This window comes from Halichoerus grypus, chromosome 1, assembly GCF_964656455.1.
Source record: "Halichoerus grypus chromosome 1, mHalGry1.hap1.1, whole genome shotgun sequence".
Lineage (NCBI taxonomy): Eukaryota > Metazoa > Chordata > Mammalia > Carnivora > Phocidae > Halichoerus > Halichoerus grypus.
The window spans coordinates 68,505,596-68,525,621 of NC_135712.1; the positions used below are offsets into that span (position 1 = coordinate 68,505,596).

At 47.6% G+C, this 20,026-nt stretch overlaps 1 protein-coding gene across 23 annotated transcripts in view; it reads left to right on the plus strand.

The window, feature by feature from the left end:
- The window catches only part of KALRN (kalirin RhoGEF kinase), a 642,588-nt gene that overhangs the window by 505,614 nt on the left and 116,948 nt on the right, over window positions 1-20,026 (plus strand). For 14 of the 23 annotated variants that reach the window (XM_078066810.1, XM_078066838.1, XM_078066842.1 and 11 more), the window contains exon 34: window positions 187-433. In XM_078066810.1, coding sequence (XP_077922936.1) covers window positions 187-433 — 247 coding nt within the window. Of the gene's footprint in view, window positions 1-186; window positions 434-19,250; window positions 19,433-20,026 lie in introns of those variants that run through there. The other 9 variants (XM_078066891.1, XM_036071674.2, XM_036071671.2 and 6 more) reach the window with 4 other exon arrangements.

The window sequence follows — 20,026 nt, forward strand, 5'->3', positions numbered from 1 at the left end:
TCTTGTTTTCTTTCCTGTTCCCAACTCCCTTTTCCATCTTCTGCCTTCTTTCCACTCCGGACCCCATCTTTCCCCTTTATCTTCCTCTCCTCCTCTTCTCCTCTGCACGCATCCTTTCTCCCTTCCCCTCTGGCCCACCATCTCCTCCCTCCACCCCTCACGTTTCACTCCACACCCTACCCCAAGCTCTCTGGCGGATGTGAGTTGACCGTGGTCCTCCAGGACTTCAATGCAGGCCACAGCAGCGAGCTGACCATCCAGGTGGGGCAGACAGTGGAGCTCCTGGAGCGGCCCAGCGAGCGGCCGGGCTGGTGTCTGGTCCGCACCACAGAGCGGAGCCCCCCCCAGGAGGGCCTGGTTCCCAGCAGCGCCCTGTGCATCTCCCATTCCCGAAGCAGCGTGGAGATGGACTGCTTCTTCCCCTTGGTGAAAGGTAGGGGGAACTGAGGGGGCGGGCACGTGCCAAGGGCCGCTGGGGCGCTGGCCCACCCTAACCCCAGAACATCGCGGAACTAACCGGTCTTGTGAACCTGTTGGACCGTGTGGGATTCCTCTGGGACCTGCTTGTGAAGGGAGCGGGTTGGGAACTTGAAGAAAAAGAGCTACCGAGTGGCCATGTGACTTTGGAAAAGTCATGTAACCTTTGTGAGTCCATTTCGTCTTAAAATGAAAGCTGGATTAGATGGCCTCTAAGACCTCTTCCAGCTCTCCCACAACATTCAGAAAAGTCTTCTTGTACCTGTGGCCAGCGTCTAGCCTTCTCCCTTCTGCACTGACCCATACCCTCCTGCTCCAGAGCTACTCTGGGCTCCCCGGCAGGTTTGACCCTCCCCTCGGCCCTGCCAGGCCACGAGACACTTATTTATGGGGCTCTAATAGATACGTTATTTGAACCCTGGCTTCTATTTTATATAAGCTCTGTTATTTATTTTATATAAATTCTTTGCTTGCTTATTCACTTTTTCCCTCACACCAAGGAGACTGAACTACTTAGAACAGTGATTCTCCAAGGTGAGGGGTGTCTCTGGATTGGCAGCATCAGCATCCCTCGGGAACCTTTAGAAATGCAAATTCTCAGACTCCAATCCAGACCTACTGGGTCAGAAATGCTGGGGGCAGGGGCCAATGGTCAGTGTTTTAACAAGCTCTCTGGGGACTTTGATGCTCACTCTAGTATGAGAACCACTAACTTAAAAAGACAAGCCTGGCAGGGGCTTTGAAGTCTTTCATTGAGTCATTACATTAAGTAAACTGAGGCTCAGAGGGTGACACCAAGTTCTCCTGGTTCTGAGCTTATTTTCTTAACTGCTCAGATGATCTACGTCAGGGGCGCCTTCTCTGAAGACCCGTGCTGGGTATTTATGAAATGGAAAGAGGGCGGGGACCTGTTTGGAGGCAGGGACACCAGGGTCACCACGGAGACCCGCTACAGACTTCCTGGTACATACTGAGGCTAATTAAATTACTGAAATGATCCTGATTTTCGAGTTCCATCTGGTCCACCTTCACAGCCTGACTTCCTCCTTTTGTCCACCAGATGGCAGTAGCAGGTTGCATTATTCGTGCTGCCCGACTCCTCCAAGGGTGTCCCTGGGGGTTTACTGGAAACTAAAACCTGATTCTACACACACACACACACACACACACACACACACACACACACACACACCTGTGTCCCTTTCCCCCAGTTCAGCCATCACCTGCTTCTCCCCCCTTTTCTCTGAAGACTGAGCGGGGACAGTGTCAGGAAATTGGAGTTTGAATTGCGGGTACAGCTCCTGGGTCCTTTGAAGTAGCCACTGGAGAAACTCATCGTACCAAGGAAGAGAAGATCTGTGAAACTCAGGAATGTGGCTCTGTTTGAAGTCTGACCAAGGGGAAACTGGGGCACAAAGGGGCCAGAATTGTGAGGGTGGATGATATGAAATACACACAGCACTTGGAACAGTGCCCAGCACGCACGCAGTACGTGGTATAGTTATTACATCATTTGTCATCGGTTAGTCAGCAAAATAGCTACAAACTCCCACACATCCCATCTAGCGACCCCCATCTTTGGAGACAAAACCAAGGACAGCGCATCCTGTGCTGGGAAGGTCTGCAGGTGTGGGTGGTTCCATCAGGAAGGACTCTACTTCCAGAGAAGAGCTGAGACTTCCGGACGTAGGCCAGGCCTCCCCGGCCTGTGGCTGGGTAGACCCTGCGTCCCCTCCTTGCTGCCCACCAGGTGGGCCCCTACCGCTTGTGGGGCCTGGCAGGAGTAAACCAGCCATGCAGAAGCAGAGAGCCAGAGAGCCGTCAGAGGGGGTCTGTGATCCAGGGCGAGAACTCTAGAGGGAGAGGGGTTGGTGAAGAGGTAACAGACAAGGGGCACTAAGGAGGAGGGATGTTAAAGAGAGGGCAAGAGAGAAAGTAGGGAGGGAAGCAGACATGGAACTTTCCGGCTCTCTCCACCAGCCAGCATGGCTTCTTAAAGGCCGTCCCCTACCGGTGCCTACCACCCATTTCCTTGGCTCTGTTTGTTTGCAGGCTGTTCCTCTCTCTCCAAGCGTAGGCCAATGAGCGGGGCCTTCGGACGGCAGCCTGTGAGCTCGCACCGCCCTCTCCCCCGCGTGGGCTCAGTACACATAGGTGTCCAGTTCCTGGCAGTCGGGGCGCCATGGAGTAGCCCTCATGGCCCTAACGTGGCCTCATCTGAAAGTATGTGCACTCGTGCACACGCCCCAGTTTGGAAAGCCTCCTCCCCCTTCAGGGCCTGCCGGGAGTATTGGCTTCTTAGCCGAAACTCAGTAAACTGTTCCTTCCCCCATTCCGACTGGCTGCCTGCCGGCCACCTGGCCTTTTCTCCTCCCAGCTGATCTGTCTCCAGCAGGCGCTCCAACTCACAATGCACAGCTGGACTGAGAATAAAACATTCTTCTGGGGGTTGTGGCCTCATCCCATGTCGCTAGAGGTCGGAATCTGTTTCTTTTTCAGTTCTTAGAAGGGAACTGGTCCTCTTAACCTTTGCAGAGAGCATCAGGTCAGTGTTCCTCTGGGCTGTGAGAAGCAGGGCAGTATCTGTAGGATGTGCAAAGTGCCACATGAGTGCTCAGGCCATGACTGTCGCCCCCGGAAATGGAGGCAGAAGAACCTCGGAATGGTAACACTGAGGAGGGTACTTGGGAGAACTGCTAGACCACGGCTCTCAACCCTGGCCACATAGAATCACCTGGAAGCTTTACCAAATGACAACACCCAGTCGCCACCTAAAACAACTGGATTCAGAATTTCTGGAGTGGGACCTGAGGGTCAGTGTTTTCTAAATGCTCCTTAGGTGAATCCAAGGTCTAGCCAGGGTTGAGAAGCAGAGCACTACCCAGTTTCCTTTCTTCTAGGGGCACTCTTGGGCACAGGAGAGCGAGGTGACTCCTCAGAAGCCACAGAGAAAGTTGATGGCAAAGCTGGAGTAGAACCAAGGCTCCCACCTCACGGCCCAGAGCTCTCCACCACATACTCTGCCCACCAGGCTTGCAGGCAGCTCGAGGCTTCTCTCTTGTCTCTCGTTCCCGTGTCTTCTCCGGAGACAGTGGATGGTTGTTTCCTCCTGATATATCTGCGGCAGGACTGATGATAGGGCTGTGTGACCAAGTGGGGGCCCTGCTTTTCCTATGACTTTGCTGCCCCCCTCACTGGGCTTGGGCACTGTGGGACCTCGTCATTCCTCTTCCTAATCTATCCCCTCTCGCTTTCTGAGCAGTGAGGGGGGGGAGGGCAGTGCCTCCCACGGGTTTCAACTCTGGATACATCTGAGAACCACTCGGAGGAGACTTTTTAAAACTCTTCTGATGCCTCACACCCCCACCCCAGACCAGTTAATTCAGCACCACCAAGGTCCTGGGGCATCAGTATTTCTTTGGTTCCTTCGTAATTCTGATGTTCCATGAATGTTGAGAGTCCCTGCTTTAGGGGGTTGGCCGCCTTTACCAGGAGATAGTAAAGATGAATTGGAAGGGATTAATCTGCAAGTTATATAAAGAACCCCTACAACACAACAACAAACAAACAATTTGATTTAAAAATGGGCAAAGGACTCGATAGACATTTCTCCAGAGAAGATATACAAAAGGCCAATAAGCACATGAAAACATGGGCAGCATCACTAACAATTAGGAAACTGCAAATCAATACTACAATGAGGTACCATTTTATATCCATTAGGATGGCTATTTAAAAAAAAAAAAATCCCAGCGAATTGGGGCGCCTGAGCGGCGTATCAGTTGAGCCACCCACTCTTGGTTTTGGTTCAGGTCATGATCTCGCAGTCCTGGGATCAAGCTCCACGTCGGGCTCAGCCTTCAGCTCAGAGTCTGCTTCAGATTCTCTCCCTCCATCTGCCCCTCCCCCTGCTCTCTCTCTCTCCAATAAATAAACAAATCTTCAAAAACTTTTTAAAAATTGAAGACCACAGAAAAATAGCAGGCATTGGTGAAGACATGGAGGAATTGGAACCCCTGTGCCCTGCTGTGGGAAAGTAAAATGGGGCAGCTGCTGTGGAAAACTGTGAGGTTCCTAAAAAACTGAATATAGAATTACGGCGCAATCCAGAATTCCACTTCTGACTATACACCTGAAAGAATTGAAAGCAGGGACTCAGAGAGATTATTGCACACCTGTGTTCACAGCAGCGCCATTCACAACAGTGAAAGGGTAGAAGCAGCCCTGGTGTCCATCAGCGGCTACAGGGATAAGTAAAATGTGCTACATGCATGAGCATGGAATATTATCCAGCCTTAAAAAGGAAGGAAAATCTGACACCTGCTACAACATGGATACGCTTTGGAGACATTATACTAAGTGAAATAAGCCAATCACCAAAGAACAAACACTGTATGGTCCCGCTTACCTGAGGTACCTAGAGTCGTCAAATTCATAGAAACAAAAAGTGGAGTGATGGTTATGAGCGGCTGAAAGGAGAGGGGGAATGGGAGTTAGTGTTTAATGGGGACAGAGTTTCAGTTTTGCAAGGTGAAATAAGTTCTGGAGATGGATGGTGATGGTGGTCGCACAACAATGGGCGTGTTGTGACTTAAAGCCACTGAACTGTATACTTAAAAATGGTTTAAATGGAAAAAAAAAAAAAAAAAAAAAAGCATAGGTCCTGGGTGCCTCTGCCCCAGGCTCCAAAAACCAGTCTAGATGTTTCTCTGTGGAGTTACATAAGACATCTGTGTTCCTTTTCCTTTCCTGCATGGTTTCTTCGCTGGCTTCAGCTGCACGGCTGGAGAAGCTATAAGGAGAGGGCTCTTTGCTTAGCAAAACCTAGGCCAGGGAGGTGAGCCCTACGAGCCGATGTCCTGGAGGAAAGGGGCAGTGGCCCAGGGTGGCGCTGGCCTCTTCACAGGGAGTGCTGTCCCATGGGGTGTCCCGATGATTTCTCTGTCATCCCCCAGCTGGCCTCAGGACCAGCTTGCCCAGGCTGTGGAGGGTGTGAAGGGACAGAACGGTGCCAAACACCGGGGCTCTGGAGGACCGACAGCCTGAAGATGCTGAGCGAGTCCGGGGTGCTATATATGTTAAGTTTGCAGCCAACTCATAAAAACGCCTGACGTTTATTGAGTCTTCCTGTGGGCCAGGTTTCTGGGTTAGTGCCTTAATACGAGTAACAACACTATTTTCTCATTTTATAGACAAGGAAAGTGAGTCTTGGAAAGATTAGGTAACTTGCCCCAAGTCACGAGCTTACGTGACTTACGAGGTGGACCTCGATTTGCAGCCGGGTCCATCCATTTCCCAAGGTCTCCCTCTTCACCAGGGTGCTCTGTGGCTTCCCAATTCTGAAGACACTTGAGACAGGCACTCAGGTTCACTGTGCCTCCCTCTGACGAGGCTGCCCTTTATTCAACCAGTCGAGCTGGATGAGCATTTAGAGAGAGGTGGCCAGACGCACTGCTCTCTCTCACTCTCCCTCCCACCCCGGGCCTCGTGTGCTCCCTCCCTAGAGGGATTTTAACCTGTGGGTGCCTTGCCAGCCAGAAAGGTCCTGGTGTGCCCGGCTGGAGCAGAAAAACTCTGATCGGCCCTCCGGACAGTAGGCCGAGCCAGGGCCACTTCTGATAGGGGCCGGCCTAACCCTGGAGCTGGTCCAGCCTGTCCAGCAGATTTGCTGCAGGATGGGAACTTCCTGTACTTTCTGCTGCCAGGAACCAAAATGGGCCTTTCCTACCCCCTCTGCTGTCAGATCCAGAGACTAAAAGGTTCCTCCTGCCTGCTGACTCTGGAGAGTACGCCAAAAGTCCCCCTCTTAGCTTTCAGTGCGATTCTGCATTAGGAGCAGCCACGCTCAGATTTTAGTTGACGCCATATGCCTACCCACAGGGATTCACCACGGCAAGCGGGAAAAATAACTGGAGGATGAATAGACCCCAGACGTTTCCTTTCAGGTACGAAGTGACATGTTGAAACTATAGCCGCTGGTCTGCGCCCCTACTCCGCTTGTGCGTCCGTAACCGAGCAGCTGTGGGGGAACCCCTTTGGAAACCAGAACTCGCTTTCTCCAACAAAATTGTACACGTGAGAGTGGCATGGGAATGGGTTTCCAGGCTAGCCCATAAAATCCTGTTTAAGAATAACATAGCTGAATACAGTATGTTTGCAGTGAAAAATGGCCATGAAGTTGTCCTTAAAAAACACAACACTGCTGGATAAGAACAACTGAAACCAAAAATTAGTGCATTTGCGTGAGAAATGTAACGAACTTGCATGCTGATACTTCTCAAAGAAAAGTGTGTTTTAAGATAGATGGAGAGGCATTGGTAGAGATTCTAAAAGGAGTTCCTAGTCATTTTTCAGAATTATTAAAAGTTAGAATTAAAATTTCTCTTTTTATAATTGAATAAAAGTGGTCCTTGATCAGATTTCATTTCAGTTCAGAACATTGGCTTTTATGGACTCTTGGAATCTTAGAATTGGAAAGCACACTAAAGGTCCTCTGGTTCACTCTCTCCCTAATATAGGGAGCCCCTTCTGAATGTCTCTGACAGTCCAGCCAAGCATTACTTGAGCACTCCCAGGGACTGGGAGCTCATTACTTCTAGAAGAAGCCTGCTGCATTTTAGTGTAATTCTAATGGTAAGGAATTCCTCTTTGTGCTGAAATCCAGATGCTTTCTGCTCACCCCTCCTCCTGTTCTCCTTTCTCCAGTCCCCCCTAATACTCGTGCTGCATCTCCTGATTTTTATCTAGAACAAAATAATTTGCATATAAAATGTTAGACACTTCTTTCCTAAGGTACAGTTTTTCTGTACCTTTTCTATGTACATCTTTTATTAATGCCTTAGGGCAGGACAAAACATTTTGGATTAAATTCAACAATCCTAACTTGTTTAAAGTGATTATGTGTGTGTGGTTTTAGAAGTCCTCTTAGCCATCCTTGGATTTAGGAACTTGCAGCTGTCCAGCTTCACCCTGCACGTTCAGTGCCCCCCAGTCTCTCACGTGCACCTCTGATCTGGTCTCCTTCTCTCTGGGCACAGCTTGGAGGCGACCGAATTCTACTTGGAGGCTCTCTATGGACTCGTCTTTCTTCCTGATTATTCCCTACAGTCACTCATATTGCTGCTTATTCTAAAAGAGCATTTGTGTTACCCTTCATCCCTATCTTCCTGAGTTACCTGTAGGGTCCCCTCCAGTCCTAAAGATGTCTGCTTTTTTTCTGTCCATATCAGGTGAGCATACTTGGTAACCTAAAGCGAGGAACCTAGGTGTCCTATGCTTCATCTGTCTCCGCTTGGCATCAATATCTTCATTTTAAGGTCTAATTTATTAGGTTGAACCACAGGAAATTGGCATTTTTGTTAGTCAAAAATGGTTGAATATCAGTAATGTGAGATGGTTCAATCTAATGTCTTACAATCATCCATCTTTTTCTTAGAAGTGTCCTTACACATCCTTGAGGAAACAGGTGAGGGTCTAGTTCTCAGGGAGCCAGATGGGCTAGGAAGAGGACGGGGGGGGGGGGGGGAATGAGTGCAAAGTCACTTTATCTTAGTTTCCACACCTGTGCAAAGGGAAGCTGATAAAGATGCCTAGATCTCAGAGTTGCCGGAAGGCTCATGGGGGCAGTGTTAAGTAAAAATGCTTTTTTGTTTTTTTAGTTGTTTTTTTTTTTTAAGCAATCTCTACACCCAACATGGGGCTTGAACCTACAACTCTGAGATCAAGAGTCACGTGCTCTACCGACTGAGCCAGCCAGGTGCCCCAGTGAAAATGCATTTAAACTTAAAGTTAGTCATGTTGTCGTGTACACAGGCTGTTTAGAATGAAACAAAAGGCCTGGCTACCACAAGGCTTTGCCGCGGATCCTAGCAGCAGGCCATGAGATGAGCAATGACAGATGTGGAGGGACCACAGGTCCTGACGTGGAAGACCGGGGTCTGAATCCAGCTCGTATCCGTGGGCAAGATCCTCAAAGTCTATAAAAAGGGGCAACAGTACTTACTTCCCTTGTGTTAGACTTCCCAGCCTAGGACCTCACCAGAGGTCAGTTAACGTTAGTCTCCCTACCTGCCCTTTGTCCCAGTCCTGATAGCTCCATAAAGGTGAGTTTAGGGTATTTCCAGCCTGAATCCTTTCCAGGGTTGTTCACAGAGTCAAGGTTCAGTTTCTAGTTTCATGCATAGGTTCTTTTTAAGATTGTATTTATTTATTTGAGAGAAAGAGAGTGAGCGAGAGAGAGAGAGAACAAGCCAATGGGGGCTGGGCGGGGGGAGAAGCAGAGGGAAAAGCAGACTCCCAGCTGAGCAGGGAGCCCTACGTGGGGCTCAATTCCAAGACCCTGGGACCATGACCTAAGCTGAAGGCAGACGCTTAACTGACCGAGTCACCCAGGCGTGCCGCCCCCCCCCCCCCCCCCCCCCCGCCGTGCATAGGTTCTGCAAAGGCCCCAGTATTGTCTCTAGTCTGCACCACGCTTCCCTCAGTTTCTATTCCTGGCTTATCCTGGGCCCTTCCCCCAGGCTACTAACAGCAGGTCTGTCTGGCTCTATGATTCCTGCCCCCTCACAAATGGTTTACTCCTCTCTTCTAACTTTCTTTTACCTTCTACCCAGAGGGTTGAGATCCTATCTGATATATTTGAACTGAAAATTCAAAGTTATTCCCTGGTTTGCTCCTCTCAGTGATCTGTTCTCTTTCAGTGATGAACTGTGGTCATTGAAGGAAGCATTCAGGTCACACCGTTAAGATGGGCTGACCTGTGTGATGGAGGGCGGTTTGAGATGTCAAGGGTTGGGGTGGGTGTGGGGATATCATGCCTCAATGGGCTGGGCCAGAAATGGTTCAGTAGTTATTGACCAACAGTCTGGGAGCCCTCACAGGATGGAGTTTCAGGAAGAGGGAGATGTAGGGGTCATCCAGTCCACGCTCCCTACCCCCCACTTTTTTTTAAAGAATAGAAGAGAGCAAGGATAGTTGGCACGTGAGCCCCAGGCCTACTTTGTTCTGGGCTGAGGACCCTCCTCAGTGTAAAACAGTCCCCTGGCTCCTGTCTCACTTCGACTAAACAGCAAGTCGTTCCTGTGGCTGCAAGGTGGCTCCAACTCATCCTGACCCAGAGCTGCTCCCTGACATCGTCTGCTAGGTCTTCCTTTACCGCTGTGGCAAATCACCTCGGACCTAGTGGCTGCACACAACACACACTTATTCTCTTACAGTCCCACGCAGGTGTCACTGGGCTAAAATCAAGGTGTCAGCTGGGCTGCACTTCTTCTGGAGGCTCTAGGTGAGAAGCTGTCTCCTCAACTTTCCACCTTCTAGAACCTGCCTGCATTCCTTGGCTTGTGGTCCTTACTCCATCTTCAAAGCCCACAGTGTCGCATGTCAGATTCTTCTTCCACAGTCTGGTCTCCCTCGGACCATAGCAGGAAAGGGGCTCTGCTTTTAAGGACTCATGTGGTCATGTTCACTGGAATATTCCAGGACAACCCCCAATCTCAGGGTCCTTAACTGAATCACATCTGCAGAGTGTCTGCTACTGTAAGGTAACATTTCCAGGTTCCCAGGATTAGGATGTGGACAGGTTTGGCGGGGCCATACTCTTCCTAACACATCCTCCCACTCTCCTGATCAGCCTGCCTGACGGAGCTACTCCTGGGTCAAGCCACTCACTCACATGTTCCCCGGCACCCGCACCTTTGGTTCCTGCTGCCTGGGACCCTCCGGACCCTGCAGGCCCTCAGATACCTGGACAGCTGGCTGCCACGCATCCTGCGCATCTCCACTGAGATGTCACCTGGTTAATTCCCACCCTGTCCCATCGCACCGTGTACCCCTTCCCCTGTTGTACTCTCCTCAGTGCATTTATCACCACACAGCAACATTTGTTAACATTTATTGTCTGTTCCTCCCACTGCCCCAGCCCGTCGGTTCCCCCTACAAGTGCTGGGGTGTTGTCTATTTTGTTCACTACTCTATCCCCAGCATCTAGAACAGTAGCTGGGATATAAGAAGTTCTCAGTAAATATTTATAGGAAGGAAGGGAGGAAGGAAGGAAGGAAGGAAGGAAGGAAGGAAGGAAGGAAGGAAGGAAGGAAGGAAAGGTGGGAGGGAGACCATGCATCAAAGACTTCTAAGGAGTTTGTGTGTGAAGCACCAGGTTCACTTTGTTCTCCATCCCCTAAAAACTGTAGTGGAAGCTGACTTAAGCTTTAGCAGGAGCTTGAGGATGGGCACAGGGAATAGTGTTCTGATGTCAGGAGTTTTGCCTGAGGAAATCTTTGCATTTCTGTTTCCCAGGAAGTCTTTTCTGGGGACACATGGACTAAGTACCTCACATTTATTTGGGATGGGCAGTGTCTTCCACATTCCTCTTGTTACTGAAATCTTCAATAAACTGACCTGAATTACGTCAAGGCAAAATCCACTTTGCACTTGGTGTATGGGAAACGTCTGCCTGGCCTGGGGCCCCATGAGTCTATGAGCTGCTGCAGCTGCCCTTCCCACACGGGAGAGCGGGAGGGAAGGTGGCGCTGAGGGTCGGACTCCAAGTGCCATCCCTTGTGGTGGCCGCTTAGCGACGGTAAGCCTCCCTGAATTGGAACTCAAAGCGATAGACTGGCACTTGCTACTGCCCTACTTTAGGAACACTTTGACCTACTTAGAAGTAAGCATTTCTGGAAGTAGATAAAACCTGGAAGGGTTTGTTTTTAGCAACTCCACAGCATCAGTCATCTTTACTTTGATAAATAGCCTGTCTCTCCTCCCGAGCTCAGGCGGCTGCTCAGCACAGATCTCCAGGAACCTGTCCTGGCTGCCTGCAGCTCTACCTCTCTGTCCCCAGGGGACAGGAATGTTGGCTGTTCTGGGTCCTCAGTGGAATCCCACTGATTTCCTCCGTATGACCTAGACCTCCCTCTCCCTACCTGGGCCTGGTTCAGACCAGAGAGTGATCAGTGAGACTTGCTTCCTGAAAGCAAAGAGGAAGATTGAGAGGATACGCTGGGGCTTCCTGTTCTTGAGTGTGAGTCAGAGACAGGTGTCAGGTGGGCAAGCACGGAGGAACCCTAAGTTTACACATACAGGATGAGCTTAGGGATGCTTTCGTCATTGAAGTCTGTGGCCCCCACAGGGCCAGCAATGGTGCAGTGGTGAGACCACACTAAACAGAGAAGATTCCTGTGCATAATGCTGGCAGTCATGCCTTTTTCTATAGACATTACTATTAAAATGGCACACACTGCCTGGGAATAGTTACCCATGCGGACATTATATAGTTCTGTAAGACCTATTTGGAGTTCAGATTAAATAGAGAAGTAATGCACACTTTGCACCTCCAATCTCTAATCTGAAGAGTTTCAGGTTACTGGTGATGATTATCTCAATTCCTCTTTCTCACATAAAGACAAAACCTCTACCTGTGCCCAGTCATGGTCTGCCTCCAGTTCCCTTTCTCTGCCACCAAAAAAAAAAAAAAAAAAAAATGAACCAACTGTTTCTCCCAGAACTCACCCAGTTCTTCTTTGTCTTTGCTCAGGGTACATATCTTATCCAATTTCTATTTCTCATATAAATTTCCCAAATCCCCGTATACAGTTGAGCTAAGTGACTTGGATAGTAGATGTTCAAAAACCAACCATTTGTTGAATAAACAATCAGTAACCATCTTAGAGTTTTAAGCCACAGTCATAAATGGAAATCAGGATGGGGTAACTGGGGAAAAATTATGAACCACCCTGGCATCCACAATCAGGCAGTTCAGAGATCAGAAGTCCACACCGGGAAGATGAGGATTAAGGGACCTGCAATCAGCCCCTGGAGAGAATAACAGGCAGCGGAAGAATGAATGAAGGGGCTAGTTGTCAGAGCTTGAGGAAGTCAAAACGTCCCAGTGCGGGTGTCTCTAAACTCTGCATCAACCATGCAGGAAGTAATCCCAGGGTGTAGGTGGCCGTGAGCCCCAAGGTCGGTGGTTCTTAGCCCTGACTTGATGCTGAAATCTCCTGTAGAGCTTTAAAAAAAACTGTAGATCTGAATCTGGATCAGAATCTGGGAGTGGGTGTTAGAAGTGAGAGTCCGTGCTGGAGGAGGAAAAGGCAGGCACAGGACTGGCCAGGGGGCATGAGGGAAGCGGGGCCCGTCTCCACATTCACCAGGGGCCATGTCTGCAGCCCAGACGGAGCCTATATAGGCATGGTCTGTAGAAGGTGTGCGCTCTACTTGGTGGGACACCGTCTCCAGGCTGAGCTCACACTAAAGTGAGGTGATTTTGAAAAACTCTGTGCCTGTAAATCTGAAGAGAAGAAGCCTAAAGGACAAAATTGGACATACGTCTGTGGGTGGAAAGGGCAGATGCCTGAGGTCACCGTCCAGTGTTACTGAAGCCTGTGGCTGATATGGAGGAGAGGGCAGTCCCTTTAGTCCCTGGTCCCAGGCCCCGCATTACGGTGTACCAGGCCCAGTAGGTCTGCAGGCTGAGACCAGTGGGAATTCTTTGGGGTTCACTGTGGTGCGGAATGCAGATGAGACATAAAGTGGACACACAAGTGGATAGAAAGCCTAATTTGTGCAAAATGGACTTTGGAGGAGGCCTCACTAAGACAAACTGCCAAATAAGAATGAGGCTCAGCCATCTGTTTGGAAACTAAGAACACTCTAAAGATATATGCTATAGGTCAGGGGTTCTTAGCCTGAACTTTGGGAATGGATGGGTAGGTGTTCGAAACCCTGAAATTAGACATTCAGTTGCCTTATGCAAAAAGGAGTTTATCTGGGTGTGTGTAGTCCAGAGCGCAATAAGCCTTTGGGGAAAAAAAGTGTATCTAGTTATTCAGATAATATCATCAGGACCTCTCCCCCAACTTGTCTGTTTTTCTGTCACTCTTTGTCTCTCATCTCTGTCTCTGTCTCTGGCTCTCTTATCTCTTTCCTCCATGTTGACTTTATTCTCAGGCAGCTTCTTCCTATGTGCTTATGGCCAGATGGTCTCCAGCTGCTTCAGGCTCACTTAGAAATTCCACCAACATAGAAATCTTGTGGGAAGAGATTGCTGCCATCCCAGGACTTCTTGCTAAGCTCTCATGGTTTATGCTCCTTGGCTAAAATTGGGTCATGTGTGAAATTTGAATCAGTCCCTGTGACTGACTGGCTGACTGGCTGAGCCCAGGTCAGGGACCAATCCTTAGAGTGGAGGGTGGACAGGGAAGGATGTCAGGTATACCCAAAAACATGGTCTGAGAATGGAGGAGGGCTGCTTCCTCAAAGAAAAACCAAGATGCTATTACAAAAAGAAGGGGCATAGACTGCAAACACATGGGGAAAATTCTCTACATTAGTGGTTCTCAAAGTGTGGCCCCTGTACCAACATCAGCATTCCCAGGTAACTGGTAGCCTATAGGAATGCAGATCCTCAGGCCCCACCCCAGTCCTACTGAATCAGAAACTCTGGGAGTAGAGCCCAGTAATCTGTGTTTTAATTCACCCTCCAGGTAATTCTGATACACACTCAAGTCTGCAAACCACGACATTACACTACTGGTTCCCAAATTATGCTACATGTTACAAACACCTGGGGAACTTTTAAAACTACTGAAGTCGAGATTCACCCAGAGTGAATTAATCTGAATCTCCAGGGGATTGGGGGAGGAAGACCTAGGCATCAATTCTTAAACTTAGTTCCACTCTGGAATCACCTGTGGAGCCTTAAGAACAACAACAACAGCAACAAATCTAATGCCTAGAATTATTTTATCTTAATTCCAGTAAAATTAACATGGTGTTATATTAGTTTCAGGTGTACAGTATAGCCGTTCAACAATTCTGTGCATTACTTAGTGTGCATCATGAGCGTACTCTCTAATCCCCATCACCTATTTCACCCATCCCCCCCATCTCCCCTCTGGTAGAGTGCAATCATATGATACTTGTTTTTCTCTGAATGATTTATTTCACTTAACATTATACTAATCATCTAGGTCAGTCCAGGTTGTTGCAAATGGCATAATATCATTCCTTTTATGGCTGGGTAATATTCCGTTGTCTATATATATATATATATATATATATATATATATATATATATGCCACATCTTTATCCATTCACCTATTGATGGACACTTGGGCTGCTTCCATAATTTGGCCATTGGAAATAACGCTGCAGTAAACTTAGGGATGCATATATCTTCTTGAATTAGTGTTTTTGTATTCTTTGGGTAGTTACCCATTAGTGGAATTACTGGCTCATATCGTAATTCTATTTCTAATTTTTTGAGGAAACTCCGTATGGTTTTCCACAGTGGCTGCACCAGTTTGTATTTCCACCAACAGTGCACAAGAGTTCCTTTTTCCCCACATCCTTGCCAACACCTGTTGTTTCTTGTGTTTTTTATTCTAGCCATTCTGACAAGTGTGAGGTGATATCTCATTGTAGTTTCGATTTGCATTTCCCTGATAATGAGTGATGTTGAGCATCTTTTCACATGTCTGCTGGCCATCTGTATGTCTTCTTTGGAGAAATGTCTGTTCATGTCTTCTGCCCATTTTTTAATTGGATTATTTGTGGGGTTTTTTTGGTGTCCCCTTAATCCTCAAGAACATAAGTTCTTTATGTATTTTGGATACTGACCCCTTATCAGCTATATCATTTGCAAATATCTTCTCCCATTTAGTAGGTTGTCTTTGTTTTATTGACTGTTTCCTTTGCTGTGCAGAAGCTTTTTATTTTGATGTATTCCCAATATATATTTGCTTTGATTTCCTTTGTCCCAGGAGACATATATAGAAAAATATAGCTACAGCCAATGTCAAAGAAATTACTGCCTGTGTTCTCTTCTAGGATTTGCTTGGTTTCAAGTCTTACATTTAGGTCTTTGAGTTTATTTTTGTGTATGGTATAAAACAAGTGGTTCAGTTTTATTCTTTTGCATGTAGCTGTCCAATTTTCCCAGCATCATTTGTTGAAGAGACTTTTTCCCATTGCATATTCTTGCCTATTTTGTTGAAGATTAATTGACCATATAATCATGGGTTTATTTCTGGGCTTCTGTTCTGTTCCATTGATCTATGTATCTATATTTGTGCCAGTACCATATTGTTTTGATTACTACAGCTGTGTAGTATATCTTGAAATCTGGGATTATGATACCTCCAGCTTTGTTCTTCTTTTTCAAGGTTGCTTTGGCTATTCATGGTCTTTTGTGGTTCCATACAAATTTTAGGATTATTCGTTCTAGTTCTGTGGAAAATGCTGCTGGTATTTTGACAGGGATTACATTAAATCTGTGGGTTGCTTTGGATAGTATGGACATTTTAACAATATTTGTTCTCCCAATCCATGAGCATGGAATATCTTTCCATTTGTTTGTGTCATCTTCAGTTTCTTTTATCAGTGTTTTATAGTTTTCAGAGTACAGATCTTTCACCTCGTTGGCTAAGTTTATTCCTTGATATTTTATTATTTTTGGAACGATTGTTAATGGGACTGTTTTCTTAATTCTCTTTCAGCTACTTCATTATTAGTGTATAGAAATGCAACAGATTTCTGTATATTGATTTTGTATCCTGAAACCTTATGAAATTTCATTTATCAGTTCTAATAGTTTCTTGGTGGAGTCTTTAGGGTTTTCTACATATAGTATCGTGTCATCCGCAAATAGTGAAAGTTCTTCTTCTTCTTTACCAATTTGGATGCCTTTTATTTCTTTTTCTTGTCTGATTGCTATGGCCAGGACTTCCAGTACTATGTTGAATAAAAGTGATGAGAGTGGACATCCATGTCTTGTTCCTGATCTTAGGGGGAAAGCTCTCAGTTTTTCTACCACTGAATATGATACTAGCTGTGAGTTTTTCATACATGAATGCCTAGATTTTTTTAAAGCTTCTCTTATGATTCTATAAGCACCAGTGTTCAATAACCATTGCCCTACCCTCCCCTTTAAATTGTCCTGAGGACATTACCATAAAACACCTGGATACAGGTTAGAAGAATCAGGCATCTATTTTCTTAAATCCCTCAACTCAAAACCTGGTCACATATCTGATGTTGATTCCCTTTTCTTTCACATTCAAGGTGAGTCTGTCTTAGCAGCTAGCTCCACAAGGGCTGGGATTGTTTTTGTTTACCAATGTAGACCTAGTACCTAGAACAGAACCTGGCACATAGTAGGCATTCAATAAGTATTTGCTGAATATTGAATAAGTCTGCAATCGGTCAATGTCCCAGTGGTGTTCAAGACTTCCTTGTTGGATTGTAGACGTCACTGGTCTCATTCTGGAAGGCACATGAGGATGGCAATGGGACTCTGAGTTATTGGTGCCCAACCCCTTTAGTGAATCTCCAGGATGGCCAAAATGTATTGACCCTCTCAACTTAAGATAGGTAGGTGGTCCTAATGGTTTTATGCCTTTGAGAGTAGGATGGATTCTCAAGTTATAAGGACCTGTGGACACATGCCTGATGGATTCTTTTCATAGAGACTAAGACTACTTTAGGGTCTACTTATACCCTGATTTCTGAAGTAAGGGCTGGGTCTTCCACAAACATCTAACTCAAGCTAGTTTCTGCAAGATGATGTCATCAGCCTCTTGCAAAGGATTATGACAGAAAAGTGATCAGTGTTACCTGAACACAAAGGCCCAGAAGGAAGACTTAAGTGAAAAAGTAAGTGGTTACCAAGCAATTTTGAAACATCTTTCAACTTCTGTCGGAATGACCCTAAAGTATCCAGAGTGATGGATTAGGTGGCTAGACTAAATATAGACTCCTGTATCACAGCCCCCATGCAGGGGATCGCAAGCAAATAAAGCTCACTTTTAGAAGGGCTGAGGTCCTAGCCAATTTCTGCTCTGGGATGGCAAGGACAACAAAATGGCTTTTGTCTTTGGTGATATGGAAGAGAGAACTAGACAACAGTATGTATAGGTTGCCACAGGTCAGAACTGGAACCCAGGATAACTATGATCCTGAATTCATTCAGGCTGTCAGGATGAGACTGACCATAGTCAGGATGATCAGCAAATCAGTAATCTGGAGTGTGGGCTGCATGAGCAATCTGAACTTTTATTTCTTTATTTTGTGTGTGGAGCACCAGGGGCACATTTCCTACTCAACAATGAGATTCTCATATAATCCTCGCCAGGAGAGGCTATCAGGGAGATGGCAGTGGCAGAACTAGAAGTGGGATTTTGATTCTGGGTTCTACTGTTCCTATGGGGGGGAAGCTTTTTATTTAGACTTAAACCATCAAAGCCTCATCATGATTCATTCATTCAGTTTCCTCAGTTATAAAAGAGGACCCTACCTTTTAAGGGTTGTGTGTGTGTGTGTGTGTGTGCATAAATGAGTCAATGTATAGAAAGCAATTAGGAAACTGCTTGGCACAAATAAATGCTCAATACATGTTAGCTATTGTTATTCATTAAGTTGTGCTGCTGTTATCTCCTGAGCATCTACTGTGTTGCAACCATGTGGCAGATGCTGCAACACCTACATCTAAACATGGTTCAAATTGAGAAAGAAAGCCCCAAAGCATGGTAACTCCTAAAAGGCTTGGCCCCTGGTTGTCTTTATTGTAGGTGGGAATTGGTTATCTGAGTGATCAACTTCTGTTTTTTTTTTTATTCCTCTCACAAACTTCCCTTTTTTCTGATCAATGGGCCTTCTCTACTTTATGTATGTGGTATGGTTCCAGAAACCCTTTTTTTCCCAAATCGGGACACAAAAAAAAATGGGAGAGATGACCTGTGAGTGATAAACACAGTGGTTCATAGGAAGGTCCAGTGGATGTGATGCAGGTGGGCTTCATGGTGTGAGTGAGGGATGTGAGTGTGTCCTTGAAATATGAAAAATATTTTTAAAAGAAAAGCTTAGGGATATAAGGAAAGGAATGATAGACCCACGGGGTGTGGTTGGGGAGATGGTAAATGGAAGTCTTCCTCCACCATAAGCAAGATGTTTGGAGTTTCTCTGTAGGCATTCACCCAACTGGAACTATTAAATGTCTCTCTAACAGGTACTTACATGCATATGTCTTTTAAACTTCTATTAGCAATCCTGTTAACATAACAATCCTTTCTCCTTTCATTTATTTACTTTTTCAATGAGGAATTTGACGATCAAAAAAGTGAAGTGACTTGCCTGAGGTCAGTTAGTAGGCAGCAAAACAGCTTTGAATTTGGGGCTTATGATTTCAAATCCAGAGTGCTTTTGCACACCATCATTATAGGCCAGGAGCCTATAAAAAACTCAGGCACTATTATCATTATTAGCATTAAGTAGTAAAAGGAGGGAAAGAAAAGAGTTAAGTGAAGGTGTTTTCAATGCAGAGGAAGGTGTTTTCAATGTCTTCCCCTCCAAGACTGGGGGGAAAGAGGGGGTGCATCTGTTAGAGAGAAAAAGCATTATTGAGTCTTGAACCTTCTAAATCTGCTCCTCTCCCACCTCTTTGGCCTCCTCTGGCTGCGTATGCTAAGCCAGCGCTGAGGAGGGGAAGCTGCACACAAGGACAAGCACCTGTTGTGTGCGGGAGGCTGTGCGTACCCCAGACCCGGCCCCCGGCGCTCCCCCTGCGTCCACAGCCCGGCCGCTGGCGGGGACTCCGGCCCACAGCTGGACTTTGGAACTCCGCCCCACAGCTGGACTTTGGAACTCCGCCCCCCTGAGGCCCTCCCTCCCCGCCGGCACCCCGCCCCTCCTCCCCAAAGTGGCTCTGGCTCCCAGAAAGAGCGGCGGCCGCGCGGTGGGGACTGGACGGCGGGCCGGCGGGGAGGAGGGAGGGGACTGGCTCGCGGCCGCGGCGCTGAAGTTTCCTGCCCGCCGCGCTCCCACCCGCTGCTGGCGGCCCGGGCCATGCCGGAGCGCTGGGGCCAGGCGGCAGCATGAAGGGCGGCGACCGGGCTTACACCCGAGGTCCCTCTTTGGGGTGGCTCTTCGCGAAGTGCTGCTGTTGCCTCCCGTGCAGAGGTGAGTGGCTGTGCGCGTTCGCGACTTCTTCTAGCAACGCCCGGGCCGGCGGGGTACGAGGGAGGGGTGGGGGCGGATGGGGGATGGGGTGGGAGGGAGGCCGAGGGGGTTCGCTGGGCCCCGCGTTCGCGTCAGTGTCCCTAGCAGAAAGCGGGCTCGCTCGCGGGGAGCTTCTGACTTGGATGCAGAGCTGCAGTTTGGCATCTCAGTTACTTACTTGGCAGCGACTTTGGATGTCAGGACGCCAGCCTGCGGGGGGGGGGGGAGGGTTGTGCAGGGGAGCCGCGCCCCCCCCCCCCCCGCAGCTGTGTGTCCCTGTAGTGGCCGACTCGCACCACCCTGCTCTCATTTACGTATGGATCTCAGCTGAGGGATTAAGGAGTGACTCTTAGCTATAGGAATGTGTTTGACACTTGTCTCTACACTAGGAACTATTTTTGCCAAGTGACAATTTTCTTCGGGGACTGGAGCGGACTTTTCTCTGCCTGGGCTTTTCATAGACTAGCTGGGTTTGCAGCTCTGGGGGGGAGCTTGGCTCATTAATTAACCAAGAATTCTCTATGTACCCAATTAGGGCTGTATTTAATTATTCTC